Source organism: Gallus gallus, chromosome 1, assembly GCF_016699485.2.
Source record: "Gallus gallus isolate bGalGal1 chromosome 1, bGalGal1.mat.broiler.GRCg7b, whole genome shotgun sequence".
Taxonomy (NCBI): domain Eukaryota; kingdom Metazoa; phylum Chordata; class Aves; order Galliformes; family Phasianidae; genus Gallus; species Gallus gallus.
This window is the reverse complement of record NC_052532.1, coordinates 87483335-87501117: the sequence shown is the minus strand read 5'-3', so window position 1 is coordinate 87501117 and position 17783 is coordinate 87483335. Positions and strand designations below refer to the sequence as shown.

Genomic DNA, 17783 nt, shown 5'->3' with positions numbered 1-17783 from the left:
TGCCCGCGTACAATAGAAATCCCACCCACACCAAAACAATTTTCTGGATGCACATCAAAGAGCATACACACTTCAGAACAAATGCTAAAATTACTCAACTCAGACCTGTGTCAACATTGACACTGGGGAATGAAACCTGGCTTCCAAATCTGGCACTGGGAAAGGCTCCAGTTGTCAGAAACTTCATGAAAGCACTAATGCAATGATACCTGAAGTTAAGATTGTTGCCATGAGATACAGAACTTTACAGAATACAAGGTGAAGGCATGAATATATCAGTGTTTGCTGGTGCTTCAATTAAAAGTTTTAAAAGCTTTTGCTTCAAGATGCACTCAGCTGACAGTTATTTAATATAATACATAAATGAAAAAGGCAAACTTCTACTAGGCCATTTGCAAAGAGTGCCTCCAAGTGGATTGCAAGCTTATAATTACACCTCATTTCATGATAAATGAGAGGAACGCTATTGGAAGTGTGTAGGAAACGGTCAAAATTTTACTCAATCCCCAATCCAGTAACTTGTACAAGTCAAATTACTGTACAACAGAGCCTTAAAATTCCTTTTTTCATCTCTCCCCTTTATTCAAAATGAGAAGTTTGGCAGACTTTACGGGAAGTTATTCTCTTCGGTTTTGTTTCTAGTAAACACAACGCAGTTGACTGAGCTGAGCCAGATAATGATATTCTCAGTGCTTACTTCCCCTGGTCTTTGCATAACAAGGCCTTCCATCACATTCCTTGCAGTACCTGCTTCTAAAGTACACCAGTTGAAGATTTACCACACTCAGGGTTTAACAAAAGAAATACCACAAAATGCTTGGCTATTCTGTCAGCACGTACCCGTTGACAAATGAGGAAGGAGGGAGGAGAGGTAAGCGCACAGCAGGCTGCCAGCTCAAGGACTGCAAGAGGAAGGCAGCTTTCCCTCCCTGCTCTCAGTGCTGCAGACTGACTCAGCTCCACTGCTTGGCTGTGGATGTTCAGCACAACGCACCACTGTCATCGTCTCCCTGGGTCACGGCAGCCCGGCTCACTCCTGAAAGGCCAGATGCCCTGCAAGCCGATAACCTGTGCACATCCCTGCATATCATCCGGGGCCAGGGGGGAATTCAAAGGAGGAGATATGGGAGATATGAACGGCACACACATACATGTGTGAATGCCTCTCCCTTCACACAGCTCTAAACAAAATTAAGCCGCTCATGTTGTTTTACTGCCACATTAGCTCAAACATATTAAATTCCCAATTCATCTCATTCACCTCACTTTCTCACATTAAAGAGATGAAAGAATTGATACTTTGGTGGTCAATTTCCCCTCTAGCCATGCCTGTGAATCTTGGCCCTTCAATTAAGCCAAGCAAGGAATCTCCTTAGGACTATGGCTTATAAGTATAATAGAGGAAAACAAGATAATCTCAAAGCACATTAAACAGAATGTTTAGTGTAACAACAGTGCAACAAATAAAATCGAAGAGCACCAGCAAAAATGATGGCAGTGATTTAAACAAACACCAAAACTTGATTTCCTTATTTTTGGTATTTCTCTTCACTCTTATCACACTTGAATTCCAGACAATTCCTTTAGTTTAAATTATGGGTCAGTATGCCTTTCGACAAGTGTGAAATTGCTATACTGTAATAGCAGGGCTCTTAAACTTACAAATCCCAAAGTATGGGTTCTGGGGGAGAAAAGAAGGCAAGTATGAAGGGAGGAATGTCTATGCACATATGCCTAGGTCTATGTACTTTAAGTGTGAGAAACAGTGAGGATGTTAGCCTGTTTATAAAGAACTGCATGTATGCATGTACACATCTTACATGCATATCTAGAAAGCTACCAGAAAAACACCTGTTATGTAGCATTTATGCCCAAAGAACAAGCCCCCAGCATAATGCTGTGTAAACAACTCTTAAAAGGGACACTGGTTTGTACAGAGAGAAATCTGTTCCTGGTTTGCGAAGACAATTCAGACTTGCATCTCTGGAGCTAATTTGGAAAGGGCTTTGGGCTTATCACCAAGTCTTAAATATCTAAGAGTAAAAAAGGGAAAGCTTCAGTTGAAGAAATCTTACAAATATGATAGAAATGAAAGGGCTGGTGTGCATGACCTGTTCTGAAGGGTAGTTAAACCAATTACACATTAAGAACATATAAAACCAGGACTAGCGCTGTCCATACAGTGAACACTGAAGTTCTCGCAACTTTAAAGAAAATATTAAGTCTTCATAGGTCGAGATGTGGTTCACCTCAACAGGATTCTTGTCTGGCAAAAACAATTTGGGAAAAATAAATAACCAGTTATACACATTACTGTTTTACCCTGCGCGTACTTCGCAACAGGATCTGGTGATATTTATTTAATGGCAAGTAATCCATTGTTACACCTCAGAAACAAAAATGGCTATGAGAGAAGCACATGGAGCAACAGCAGTACCACCTCATCATCTAATTAGTTTTAAAAATCATAGAATGGTTTGGGTTGGAAGGGACCTTTTAGATTATTGAGTTCCAACCCCACTGCTATAGAGGCAGGGGCACTTCCCACTAGACCAAGCTGCTCAAATCCCCTTCCAGCCTGGCCTTGAATACCTCCAGGGAGGTGGAATTCACAACCTCTCTGGACAACCTGTTCCAGTGTCTCACCACCCTCACAGCAAAGAATTTCTTCCTAATATCTAGTCTAAATCTACCCCCTTCCAGTTTAAAGCCATTTCTCCTCATCCTGTCTAGGCTAGGCTGGAAAGGGGGGGGGGGCAACTATGTTTACCCCCAAAGCAACTATGTTTACTACAGACATTGGCAACACATATTTATGGAACTGAAGCCTGAGGAATGCTGTCTTTAGGTGACAGGAGAATTATTTAATCCCAGGCACTGCAGGGTGAGTGGCCTCTCTGAGCATGCAGGGAAACCTGAAGAGATCTTATGGAAATTCTGCCTGGGCCTGAATTTCCGTACAGTTTGATCCTCCTTTCCAGCTCACCTAGTTTCATCCATCCATCTGGAAGACACAAAGATGGTTATGTTGTAAGAAGATGATGGTTTGCAATGAGGTCTGGACCTTTGCCAAAGTACTGAAGAGCAAAACTCGTAAATCTGCAACTCCTGACGGTACGTACTTCAACTCTAACTTAAAAAACAAACAAACAAGAAAAACCCGGCACCACTTCAACACTTCCTGCGGCTGAGAGATGCAGAGTCCCTCTGTCCCGGCACACCTCACTCGGCCTGGGCGGAGTGAGCCCCTCCTGCAGGCCCAGCAGCGGGCCGAAGGAGGCATCTAGTGGCCGGGAGCAATTCCTGCAGCCTCCCCAAGCCCTGAGCTCGGGCCTTCATTGCTGAGCCCTTAAAGCCGCTGCAATCTGCCGGTGGGGCTTCACCGTGAGGCACAGGTGTGTGGCAGCAACACGTCCCCAGCACTCTTTTTCCCTGTGTTATGTGCTAATGTTTCTACTGCTCCGTCGCTGTCAGTTACCTGCCTTGCGACCAACCTCAAGGCCAGACTTAGGTTCTTTGCTTCATAAACACTCTTGGGAACAGCAGACGTGACTGTATCATTTCCAACCAGTACATAACTCACTGTCCTTCACGGGACAAACAAATAGTGCAGAGTAAAGGGATTTTCTAACTAGTGCAGCTACAGATGTGAAGCACCAACTTAAGTAGTGGCCTCAACCACTGAGTAACGAGTAAAGCAGGAGAAGAGCATGCTAACTCACCTTCCCCAGCTCTGATCCCCGCTCTGCCTCAAATCCATTGCACTGGTTTGGGCAAAGCACTGAAGTGATTAAAGAAGGCACCCGTCATAGAAGAGCTACCTGCAAGTAGTGCACAAAGCTGACCAAAGCCATAAATGCATGAACCAAGTATTCGAAGCGTGATTTAAAATAAAACATAGATAAATAGTATTAAAAACCCATAAAAACCTGATTATTAACCTTCATGAAAGTTTGTAATGCCTTCTTAATTCTCACCTCTCCAGTCAGGTAAGTGCCAGAAATTTAAGGCACCACAGTTTTATTAGAAAACCTCCAATATTCCTCCCTCAGCGGTTAACAGCAGCGTTAACCACAACATACATATTAAAAATAAAGTGGAAAAAAAACACAGCACTTCCATATTGCTTTTCCGATAAATATTTTAGCTTGAGACAAACCAGGACTCCTATTCATCTTTGTTATTCCGCACTTATCTTTGCCATCTGCCCTGTGACAGAATCACGCGCACATGATCAAAATCTTAAATTTCTTCTTGTTTCTGGAAATCCCTTTGCTGCAACAATAACACTGCAGGCTCTGGAAGAAACCATTGCCACTGTTCCTTCAGAGAGAACAGAGGAGGACTGAAGTTTGCTATTTACAACCGTTTAATGTAAATGCTTGCCCGCTTGCTCAGAGATTAATCTACTGCACTACTGTGTTGAATACCCTCCACGCCATTTTCTAACACTGCCGCACAACCTTTGCATGTGCTGCATGACAGCTTACACTCTGCAGCCACAGCCCTGCCAAAGATATCAGGAACTAGAGCTTCTTCATATCTCTCCTGGACAAGGCAGAGGGCTCCCTGAAGTTCACGCTCAGTCTCCCTGTGATATGCAGCCTTCATCTGCCCCAGCCACCTCAGTCAGAAAGGTGTCACCTAGTTTTCTTCATCAATCCTATAAATCACTTGGTAGTTCAAGTGAAAAGACCTACAAGAGTTCAAATTATCAGTATGGTACGGTGAAGGAGCTCTATTTCAAACTGCAGCTGACAGGAGATAACAGCGGTACCACAACTATATCAACAGGTGAACAAGAAAAATAGGCCTTGTGGTTCTTGTCAGGGTTGAAGGAAGCTTCCTTCAGAGCAAGCAGCAGCAAGGCAATGTTTAAAGCTAGTGTTTAGCTTAGCCTCCTTCTGATCCCCACAGACAGCACCTCCGTCTCACCTGTTCACTGGCCTAACAAATCAAATAGTGGTGTAGTGTAGTGGTCAGATCACTACATGCAGGGGTCTTGGAGAAGAAAGGTACATTTTTGGCTGAAGGGTGGGAAATCGCCAAGAGCTGCCTCTTGCCGCTCGTCTTTCTGGGGCTGAGTCATAGTAATGCCTGGAAGCTAGAAAACAATTATGCAGCAGAACTGCAATTCCACTGCAGTTCTACTGAAGTGTACTGTGTCAGGGCAAGCCATGTTTCCCTATCTCACACCAGTAAAACCATGCATAAGATCAGTGAGGAGCAGTGAAAGTACTTCAGGCCCACTCTGTCCTACTTCTACAAAATAAATGCACACATAATTTTATATGCACCCATACTTTTGTGTATGCATACAGACTTTTTTTTTTTTTTTTTGAAAGAAAAAAAAAGCAAACAAACACCAACACAGCAGGTTGGCTGGCGAAGTAGCCATGTGGAGATGTTACACGAGAATAAAAAGACAAATTGGAGAAGTAATACAAAAGCCACTCTCCAAGTATCTACCTTCCTTCACACATGGAAACTGAAGAGTGAATGTCTTTCTGGCACTTCTACTTCTTAATCCAAAGATTAGCCAAAACATGGCTGCATTTGGACAGAACTGCAAAAACCTGGGTTGGCAGACTTCTCTTTGATGAAAGGTTTCTTATATTGATTGCTCCAAAGGAAGGTTGCAAACCTTCTTCAAAGTCCTGCCACAGACTACCTTGGAGCTCTGGTTAGCACAGTAGATGCCACCCTATTCAGGGATGTTGCACATACCAAACAAGCTATATTCCTCTTATAGAGATAACATAAATTTCCAATATTCTTTCCAAGTATGATTCAAGAAGGCTGGCAATCTTAAGACAAACACAGTACTGACTGAAGCCTAAGCATCTCAAGATGTTCTTTCTTCGTGCCTTAGTCACTCAGCAGAAATCACTTGAATATCAGTTTTCAGATGTCATTCTCAAAGGGCACTGACTTCGTGCCACTCCTCAGCTTGTTGACCTGCAGCACAAGCTGAAATACCTCTCAAAGATGATCACAGCAGAGGATTTATCTGATTTTACATGAATTTGTCAATCCATGCTGTAGGAGGTTTAATCAGAAGCAACACTGAAAATTACTAGTAATATTTTAAATACACTCACTGAATCTGAAAACTTGGCTCTTTCTCCTCTGCCTAACCACCACTTCACCAAAGCATCAATTTGCACGTCTCATCTCAGCAGGCATTCACCTGGCAGGAGATGTCATTCCTGCAGCAAACTTTTCCAGATAGAGATTGAGAACTACCAGAGCTCAGTGGAAACTGTTAAAGACTCGAAAGGACATTCAGTAGAAGCCCAGCATCTCTCTAAAAGTCTCTACCACAGCCTTACCCACTTGAAATATAAACCAAGGACAACAAAAGAGTAGTGAAAACCTCAGACGTATTGCTAAAAAAAAAAAAAAAAAAAAAAAAAAAAAATGTAAAATAAAAATTTGATTTTCAAATGGAGCCTGACTGCCTTCTTGCAGCCTTAAAGCAGCAGATAGTAGCTTAAACCCAAGTAACTGTGTACTGGTCCTGAATAACCAGAGGCTACCTCTTGAGTGAGCTCCACCAACACAGGAAGTAGTACTGGTGACAGAGATAGCTGTCCATTCACACAGGCCGTGATGGAACTTGTCTGCATTTGCACCTGAGCAACTCCCAGGCATTTACAGACCTTCCTATTGCCCAGTAACCCCATGTATCAACAAGCTGCAAGGGGCATCAACGGTTACCGTAGAAAGTAGTTTAGCAGAGCGTGGAACACTTTGCTACACTGCCATCACTTTAAAAACATGCATTCTTGTTGCCAGCTGGGAACAGGAAAACTCAATTAAATTATTTTCACTTCTCTTACGAACAGTTTCACTTTTGAATTGCTAGTTTGGGAAACAAATGTTTCACTTGAACAGGGGCATAAAGATACCACTTCAATTTGAAAACATTTTAACCTCCCCATGTGATAAAAAAACACTTCATATTAGAATAACTATGTAACAGATGAAAGGGGAGGGATCCATTTTGAGCATCTCTGCTCCGCAGCTGATCGAGCTCCCTCTAGTTTGAAATGCACATGACGGCTCTGGCAGAACTGTTTGGGGCGATCATTGGAAGGAAGACATAAATAAGTAGTCATTTTCTTCATAATCAGGTTTCACATCCTAACAACAGGGTTTCCCCTCAGCTTAGCTGGCCATCGGGAAGATGGACTACATCACACAGCAGCGCAGTGCAGCCGGCTGGAGGCCAATCCTGCCCACAGAGCAGGCTGCTGCCAGCACCCTTTGCCTGTGCTGATAGCAGCACTACGGTGTCAGCAATGCCCCTTGTTACTGCCCTACGGGGGGCAACCCCACCAGCAAAGACAGGCATGTGCAGCACCCCAATAAAGGTGTACGTGCATCACATCCTGAAGTGCCAGGCACCCTAAATTTTGATGCAAGTGAAAAAATAGAGACGATATTTCCAACTCTCAATTCTACTGGGAGCAATTTCCAACCAAAACAAGCATCAATCCTTTAATCCCCTGTCCAAATCCATGAGCGCAGATTCCTCTACTTGCATGGAGTCTCGCAGAGCGTAACAAGGCTCTGAACAAACCCACGAGCCCACACTAGTGAATCTCAAAATAGGATCTTGAGATGTAACATTCGACTATCCCAGCCAAAAAGGAGTCCCGGGGAATTCCCATAGAAATATTTGCTGCTGGGGTTTTTTTTTTTTTTTTTTTTTTTTTTTTTTTTTTTTTTTGCCAGCCCTTAACACCTATAACAAAAGCTTGAAAGTCACTAACAAACAGTTCCTGAACTCCACAAATCACACGCAGGCAACAACAATCACCCCGCTATTTAAAAACAAACAAACACAACATTAAAGTACCAGCCGTAGAGACTCTTCCTACAGGCCAACATTCTCTTTTGGATATACCCTGCCACCAGTCAAAGCCTCAGAGTACCCCGCTCTGGACTTAACAGCACCTGAATCTGTGAGAAGCTGGTATTCTGCATCCAGAATAAGCAACCTTGCTAAATTCGCCAACCAACGCGGTCACCAAAATCCCGCATGATTTATTTATTTATATGGAGTATAGTATAGCTTATTGTATTATGCTGGGTGACACGGAGGAAAGCTATGCAAGGCAGCACCTACTTCAGGAAAGGGAGAAAGATAAAACAGCATCACAACTGAGACATGCTATCATCAGCATCAGTGACTAGCTGATGCTATCTAGACTGGAAACTATCCTGGCTACAGAAATCACATTTAAAAGATGCACACATATCTCCAGTTAAACAAACAAAGCCTGTATTGACCATAGTAGCCAATTTCTAGGGATACCTCCTCTCTTGCATTTTACCTGCCTGCACTTAGGTCTTCTGAGTGACAAACACTGAAGTCAGCTTAAGCTTAACTCTGTAGGCAGAAGCAGCACTGACCCTGTCTTGCTTTCACTGTGGTTTGTTCAATCTTTGGTGGACAGGAGTTAAGCTGCCAAACACCACCAATTTTAACTACACTCAGTTCTCCATCCCAGTGCACTACACACAAGTGCAGGAACACCAGCATGACAACATGGGGTAGGGTGCAAGCAGCTGAGCTAGGACTGTTTCTTTCCCTAACAGTGCAGCCATTCAGATGAGGTATTTCACTATTACTTCTGTCAAATTAGTTTAATTCACTTCTTTGCCAGGGAGCTGTAGTTCAGACTGTTCACTATATCTTCTATCTGCGTTGAAGACGGAGTCAGCATTACACACACAGTGAACTGAAAGTGAAAAAAACCCTGAAGATATAACCCTTGCTCTTCTCTTCACACCTAAAAACAGAGGGAACTTTTCATTATCACTTCAATCTCTCTGACAAGAAAGGGTCAAACTTACAGATAGAACACCCCCAGGACCCTTCAGTGCGTCCCAAAATAAAGTAACGAGTGACCACAAGCTAACAGAACACCAGCTTGCCAAAATGCAACAGAGGTAGCAAACAACGTGACCCCGCTTGTGGGCAAGGCTGCCAAATCATTAATAGGCACAGGATTTAGAACCACTGGTAGGAGCCCACGGCTCTGCTGAAACAGGCTGAATTTTTACAGGAGCTTCCCATGCATTAGAATGACGATTCCGACAGTAAGGACAAACTGAGTGAAACAGCACCGCAGCCCAGCAGCAGCTGGGCCTGATGCTTGACGTCATGCCTGGCAAAATGCGAGTAAAAGGGAGGTAACTTTGGCAAGTAGAAGTTGGGTACCTGGCCCATTTGAAAACTTCAGCAGTTTAACCATACTGATATTCTGAACTATGAAAGCGCATCATCTTCCTAACATGCTGACACAACCAGGCATCATTAACCACAGTGCTATCCCTCCGAGCCACAACATCTCACAAGGTTAATTTCTTGAGCACAAGTCTAGAGCAAGAAGGTTTAGAAGCTATGCATTTTCAGAACGTAACACAGAGTATAGCATCCCTGGCGCCTGAAAGCAAACAGAAGACACAGGGCCACACATGACTGGAAATTTTTATCATTACTTCCTATAATGTTCTTCCCCAACACCTCCAGTGGCAGCCACTGACTGGACAATAAAAGTAGACTGTTTTTCCTTTGGCTTTACGCGTTTATCTGCAGGTAAGCTGTTACCTTCAAGGCACAAACCTGGTCTAATAATATTCCAGCAAAATATACTCCTCCTCATCCTGATGAAAGACCACATTTGTTTCGGTTCAAAACCGAACCAATGAAGTAAACCCCACACCAAAGAAAACAGCCATCCCAGAGGTATGCACTGGTCTGGATCCAGGCTGGCCAGGCCTCAGAGCCTGGGCCACATCATGTCCTCCACAGGACTCTTCACTTCTTCCTCTTGTCCCTTGTCACCTGAGGAGCAGTGAGACCGGTGAAGGCAGCACCCAACACCTGGCTGGCCTACCCCAGCTGCGCTTGGTAGCACCCAGCTTCTTACAAAGCATCCACTGCAAAACTGCCCATGGCACCTCTGTCAGAAGGGACAACATGGTCCCGAGTGCTGTAACAAAAAGACGGTAAACGAAGGGTGCTACGATGCAAAATGAAGAGCAAACTGCCACTCGCTATGGATTTTAGAGCTCCATTAGAAGGCACGCAGGGAACCAGCTCACCTGTTTAAAAAGCTGAACGTTGGTTAGTAAAGCTGTGGTAGTTATATCCTTCACAACTTAAAGAAAAGAAATAAAATAAAGCAGCGGAGAAAAAAAGTATTAATACGGTCTGAAATCACTTTCTACATGAGTCACCCTTTTACTTTAGCTGAGTTATTTTCCAAGCAATGTATTTTCTCTCACGCAACCTGGCCCCCATTCTAAGGGATGCTCAGCAGCTTTTTGTTTTTCCTACCTGTAGTTTTTATTTCCACACGTTACATGATTGGCTTTATCACATTATTCTGGATCTACAGACACAACTAAATCACTGCAAAGTCCCCTTCTGGCACTGTTCAACCTATCTGAAGGTTGTGAAAGATCCGGAGCATTTGTCTACCGTAAGTCATCGAGAGTGAACTTTACCTTCATCATCCGTCCTTTATTGCTATATCTGTGCCGTACTTATCAACGCTTTTCAGTGAAAGAAAAACAAATTTACACACTATAAACTTTTATTGACCACAGTCCTTTGCTGCAGGGAAGCCCATCACTTCCTGAGCGTACTCTGTTATGCCGTCAGCGGGAGCAGCAGCGGCAGCATCTCACCGGGGAGCACAGCGACATTGCTGCTGGTTTCCTGTTACCGAGAGCCCTGGTGGGCTTCGGCTCCGAGAGCCCCGGACTCGCGCACGGCAGAACCGGCACTCACCTCCCGCGCCCGCCAGGTCACAGGTCTCGCCGGGCAGCGCGGCAGCCCGCCTACCATGCTGCCCACGTCCGCTACGCGACGCCACGCTATCGCCGCGCTGCTGCCCGCCCGGCCGGGCTGCCACCCGTACAAACCAGCTTCAGACTCGGGCGAATCTCGCACTCTTTCGGGGAGGAGAAGCGACGTCGGGAGGCAGGCGAGCAGCAGGAAGCTGACCTCAGCAGCGCCGGCGGGGCGGAGCGCAGCCCGGGCTCGCTCGCTCCGTGCTCCCTTCTGGCAGCGCGGGCAGACGGCGCGGCCTCGCGGCGTGCCAGCCCAGGGCACGTCACACGGCCGCCCGCCGGCCCCGGGGAGCGCCTCGCCACGGCGCTGCGGAAACACGCGTGGAAATGGAGCCGAACGGCTCAGTAGGTGCCAGCCAGGGAAGCAGGCTGGCAGAGGGAAGCCGCACACAATCATTTAAAGCTCTGCCTTAAGGCCTCCGTGCCGCTGCTGACGGAGAAGGGAAAAGGGAAGCAGGACGGCCGGGCGGTTCGCTCTTTACCGTGTCTTTCCTCCACTTCCTCGTCCGCTCAGCGCAGGAGCCTGAGGTGCACCTTTAAGGCACATCTGAGAGATCCCATTCCAGAGGGGTACGAAACCCGGCAACTTTTAACAAAGCATTTAACGACTGCTTGTTTTGTGTTGCTTTTACTTCTAATTCACTGCATTTTGGTTACTTTCTGCCCGTTTCAAACTATTTCCTATACTCTGAACTGCAAATCCAGTTCTCTTCAGCCAGCAAGCACAGCTAGCCCGTAACTTGCAAACACAAAGGAGCAGATGTAACTGATCATCATCTAGCACCTGCCATCTGACTTTCAGCCACCGGTCTGCCACCTAATGCCTTGCTTTTACTTGCACAACCTGAGCAAGGACAGAGCAGGGCCAGGCCCCAGCTCCCTTAATCTCAATGCCATTTCTGCACTAACATACATGTAGTTGGGCAGCTACTCGCCTCACTCTGTATGTACCGAGATAGTGGCTTCAATACCAGGAGAGCTTAACTATTCTTTTTGGTAAACTATTAGCACTAAAGTGAGATACATCTGCTTCCTCACTAAGGAAACACATGTAGCTTGAAGTCAGAATTATATCAGAACCAGGAATGTAATTTACACACGAATCCGAGCAGATTTAGAGAATATCAGAACTCAAAATCCACAAGCACTGCAAGGGTGCTGTTCTGGAGGTGGCACGTAGGCAAATCAGCAGGCAAGGCTAAAATACAGGTGAGAATGCAACTTCAGAGAGAAGCAAAAAGATACTCCCAAAACAACACTTGTGCAGCATTGCTCATCACAGCTATGGGAGTCCACCAGAGACAGAGAACTCTCCAGGTCATATCCAATCCCAGGCTCATGCTAGCTATTTCACAGAAACCATTTCCTACCTCTGCTTTGCAGAACAGATTCTACAGCAGGGAGAAATGTTTATTCTTTGCTAATCAAACTGCGGTTTGATTTTGAAAGCACACCGGTCAGTTCCCACAAATACCGGCCTCTGTTGGTAGTGCACTGGCCTCCTTCCTCCTGCCTACACTTCAAGTATGCATTTACACCAGCCAAGAGTATTTCAATATATACAGAAGACAAATCTCTGGCACTCAGCATGACAGGCAATCTGTTCCAGAAACCTAAAAAACACCAGAAGAACTTAAAAAAAAGAAAAAGTGTTCTTAGTAAATACAAATCATCACCAATTTATGAGCGCGCAGATCACTGAGGCATTGTTGAGGAAAAAGATATGCTTTAAGTTTATCTTGACTTAGTAACAAACTAAAAACACTCTCATATCTTAGAATCATAGAATGGCCTGGGTTGAAAAGCACCACAATGATCATGCAGTTTCAACCCCTCTGCAATGTGCAGGGTCGCCAACCACCGGACCAGGCTGCCCAGAGCCACATCCAGCCTGGCCTTGAATGCCTCCAGGGATGGGGCATCCACAGCCTCCTTGGGCAACCTGTTCCAGTGCAGCACCACCCTCTGGGTGAAAAACTTCCTCCTAATATCTAACCTAAACCTCCCCTGTCTCAATTTAGAACCATTCCCCCTTGTCCTATCACTATCCACCCTCATAAACAGCCGTGCCCCCTCCTGTTTATATGCTCCCTTCAACTACAGGAAGGACACAATGAGGTCTCCCCAGAGCCTCTTGTCTGTGTTCATAAGCAACTTGCTATTGCTTGTTTTGCAAACCATTTTTTAAGTGTCCTGGAAGACCCACCTCTATTAATACAACTCAGGCTTTTACTACTGACAGGGCCTTATCCCTAAGACAACAGGTCATACAACAAAAAAAGCTGGAGAAACACCAACTGAAGTATTACATTGTTTTCAATACAGAAAGCTCCATTTTGCTTTTCAAGTGTCTTTTTACATAAGAAATTTCCTTGAGAAGCTAGAGCAACATCTGCTCGTGCTTCCAAATAATTATTTCTCTGCATCTTTGCCCATCCCAGATTGCCTTGGCTGAGGTCATCAAAATAACAAATACTTCTTAAATCAAAGTTCACCACTTGCAGCATTTCAGGACCAGGACTGTAAAGGCCATCTCAAAGTTAAACAGTTTGTGCTTAACACTACCAAACACTTTGACTTCTGTCATTGTCTTTTCTGGCTAGTATTATTATCCCATCCAGAGGTCTCTTCCTTCAGATATAGCATTAGATCAGCAATTATTATGCTGTAGTTATTATTTTCTATGGAGTCTGTAAAAGTAATTAAGAACACTAGTCCAGTGCTGGATGCCTCATAAAAGAATTTAAGCCTGTTATATATTTAATGGATTTTTTTTTCTCCAGTGTTTTCAGAGTGATAAAAATTTGAAAACTTACTATCTTAAATTGTGTCCATTTCTTTTCTTGCAGGGAGAACACAGGATTTTGAAAGCTTGTAAATGGTCATTGAAAGGGATTATATACATATCCTGTACATACTAGTCAGAATAAAAACCCACCTGAGAAAGAAGGCATGATGTAGGAAGTAGCAAGCACCTACAAGTTGTATGTGCTCCTGTGCATTCAACTCATGTGCACTTAGAAACTCATATACCCTCAAACAAGTAGTTGTTCCGTATGATTCCACTATTAACTTAAAGGTTTATATTGCTTGAATGACAGTTGTCAAAATTCACTTGCATTTGACTATTTCTCAGCTCTCATTTCGATTTTCCACTCCTAAATTAAAGGCAGGTAAAGATTAGGCACCAAGTTACCTCTGTGTTTGTTAACCAATAAATAAAATAAAAAAGCAGTAACATAGAGGCAGTTTGGTCACAAGTTCACTTGTTCCACCAATACTTCTCCTGAGCTGAAAAGATGGCTTCCCACGGCCTGTTATTCTGCTACTTTATGGGCACTGAAATTACTTTGACATGAAGATGGGGAAGACCCGAGAAAAGAAGATGCAAAAGGGAAAGTATAAAACTGATGGATCTCGTATGGCTGAAAGCCTTCTCCTGCTAACCAGGAAGGAAATATAACAGCAAAGAGGGACAAACAAACATTAAGAGTGTATGTATAAAATGCATAAAAACACAACCTGGAAGTGACCACCAGTTAAGAAGCACAAGTGTCTTATAATTCTCTGATCAATCATGTTTGCAATAGGAGTTAATCTCGCCTCCTATAAAATTCACATGAGAGTTGTGTTCACGTACACATACAGAGTTTGCAGTAATATCAAGAAATTATGATCTCCACTGAAGCTCCATATTTTATCCCAGTATCATGAACAAATACAATATTAATCACTAATTCTAAACAAACTCACTACTCAATTTGAAATGGTTACAATTTCCCAGTCCAATACTTACTGCAATACTGCACGGTTCATATAACACTAAACAGACAACAAATTCAGCTGCATTCATAAAACATCCCAAACAACACCGTCAACAACTTGTTTATTCAGAAACAGCAGAATTACCAGCTTAATGACTCCTGAAACTTAGCTCCGTTTGGAAGTTTTATCATGTATTTTCACATATGCACATGCACACACAAAAGCCTTCTAAGCTATGTAGTATACCGACAGCATGCATGCAACAGCAGGGCTGCATCACCAGGAAACCTCTTCTCCATTACATGCTACACACACTCACAAGTGTCAGAACAGCTTCAGGTGCAAATATCACATATACATAATGCATTAAATACTGAAGCCCAAAATCATACCACCAGCAGCATGCTCTCTTTTTTCTACCATCGTTATTTCAAGAAGAGAGATCCCCACTCCTCTCTGCTGTGCAGAAGGCATCAGGATACTCTGCACAACATGGGAAAACCAAATTCTAACACATCTGGGCCCTTTTCACCTTTATTACAATGATCTGGGGAACTGTAGTGACGCAGAAGTTTGCTCCTCACAATGTAAGAGCATGTATTATCTGCAGTAAAAAACCCCACAATTCCAATATGAAAGTTCCTTATAATTAAGAGGGTTTTGTCTTGTATTGCTTTCTAAATAGTTAAGTAAATAAAAAGCCGTTCTTTATGAGATTAAAATGCAAAATAGACTTTTGAGGAAAAAACTGCATTAGTAGCATCTTCTGCACCTTTGAGATCTCCAATCAGAAACTGTTCATTAGAAAGACATACTTACACGTTTTTTTAAAAACAAAAACAAAATCTGCTTTCTGTCCAAGGTATGCTGTTGCAATTCTCTAAGCATATTCTTAAAAGAGATACAGAGATTCAAACAGCAGTCGCAGAGAAAGCTATTTCACTTCACTAACTTGAATTAAGTTTGAGGCTTCCTATCTTTCCTCCTAAATGGAAAGCTAACTGTGATAAAGCATCAAGACCAATTAGAAACAGCCACTACACACAACTACTTGTGTGAATGACTTCCTTTGGAGTATGTTTAGTTGTTTTCACAGAATCCTTTAATGATCGGGCTAAATATTGTAATCTTTAGAGTAAAAACCTCCATCAGCTTCACATTTCATTCACTGTGTCATTGAATTTAAATCTTCATACATTTTAAAACAAATCTTTCAAATCTAAGTTACTTAAATGAAATGCTGGAATACCACTGCTGTGCAGCCTGCGTCCTGTATGCCAGACACATACACTGTGCTTCTTTTCACCTTACGGTATTGGCTTGCCTGAATTTGGCACATATTTGAGTGTGAATTATTAAGACAGTGATCAAGTGCAACACAAGACTTCCAGAGCTATGGGAAATCAGATTTTCTGGAGGTTGGTCCCACCAGTACTGCATTTGCCAAAATCCTGAAACCTAGCTTCACGTAGGGCCATAATCTACAATCCGTTGCTCTCAAATCTGACAGAAACCTTACAGTTGCCTTTAGGCACAGGAAGAAATTAGGGAGCATAGAAGCCAGGTCAGGCACCTACAGGTGGGCCAGCATCTTGCCTCAGCACATCAGGGCAACATTTTCTTCCATTAACTCACTGCCTGGGATGGCAAGCTGGACAGCTCAACTGGTGGGGAGACCATTCACACTTAGTTTCACCAAAAGCAATACCATCCCAGCCTGGAGACATCCACCCAGTACTTTAACATAAAACTGTTTCTCCCCATGCAGCCTTGCCTCCTGGCCTGGGGCACCCTTGGTCCTGGCACTGGCCCCCTCACAGCTCTGAGGGCAGCACAAGCATCCTCTTTGTGACAGAACTCCTGTGGTGATGGCCAGCCTGGCCATGGCCATTGGCCATCCACCACAGTGGACTGACAAGATGATCATCTCTCACGATGAGGTGAGTAGCCTTCAGCTGCTCTTCTGCTTTCACCAACCGCAACTTCCTCACGATCATCATGAACAAACTGAACTCCAGGTGCTCCTGCAAAGCCATTAATTAGCCTTGGCTAATAGCGAGCTCCCTTTAAAAGCAACACAGTAATAAATGCTGCTTACAGCTTCATGCACTAGAGCAGGCATTTGCTTTAGTATCTCTCCTGATAATGTCCACTCATATCCAGAGACCTGACACCAAATCCAGACTTGTGAATCAGAGGCTACCACTTGTTCTTCTTTAATTACAAGTTTCTCTGCATTTCATCAGCATACTGAGTCACTTTTCTCACTCAATCAAAAAATAATATTAAAAAAAAAAGCACTATTCTCTGGTCTGCGGTTATCTCCCCAGTGTTTCTGTGGGAATATAAAGTTTAAAAAAATCTTCTATTATGCAACAGTTAGCATTACTATATAAAAACACAAAGCAGATTACCATCATTCAAAACTGACGTCTTATTTCAAACATGTAAAAAAGCTCTGCAAAACCAACTTTTTTTTAAAAACAAAAGCATCTCTTGTATTTCAGCCATCAAAAGTCAATACACTACGAAAAGTCCTGACGCACACCTAAATACAGCAAACATCTTCATCAAAGAAAATCACTGTTTTCCTGCACTCGAGTCTAAAACACACCTGTGGGACATCACAGAACAGCCAGGTCTCTTCTCATCTCTCCAGCATGAACACAAGGAGCACAGATACCAACCTGAACATTAGCTGCCAGCCTATGTAACTTAAGCACAGTAGCTGTATCCATATATTGGCCTTTTCCTTATTCACACTTTCCTTTGTTTTGATTGGCAAGAAGAAAAACCACTAATTTAAGCCAGGCCACCTGATACCAAGAGATGTAATGCCTTACAGATCCAATCTACATCCTTGATCTATGCAGGAAAGCAACACACGCTTAAGTTGTTAGGGTAAAATAGCAGCTTTCCAGTGATGTAAATTCTCCTATTCCTGCACCTGTCCCACACTCCTGAAGCTGAATACAGTTTAATAATAATGGCCATTCACACAAAAACTCCACTTTTCTTCTATAAGAGATTGGAAAGAGGAGAATGCTATGCACAGTCCTGGAGGACGATGCTGGTGCAGGAATGCCATGCCTGGCCCAAGCACAGGAGCACTAACCAGTTACCACATAGACAGCTTCTTGTTGTGT

At 43.6% G+C, this 17783-nt stretch overlaps 1 protein-coding gene across 27 annotated transcripts in view; it reads right to left on the bottom strand.

Annotated features, from left to right (window-relative positions):
* BBX (BBX, HMG-box containing) overlaps positions 1-17783 on the bottom strand; it is a 141244-nt gene that overhangs the window by 97585 nt on the left and 25876 nt on the right. For 3 of the 27 annotated variants that reach the window (XM_040647648.2, XM_040647655.2, XM_040647661.2), the window contains exon 1: positions 10811-11002. The exons of the other annotated variants lie outside the window; for them this stretch is intronic. In XM_040647648.2, the coding sequence (XP_040503582.1) occupies positions 10811-10867 (57 nt within the window). In that variant the 5' untranslated portion in view covers positions 10868-11002. Of the gene's footprint in view, positions 1-10810; positions 11003-17783 lie in introns of those variants that run through there. 27 annotated transcript variants of the gene reach the window in all.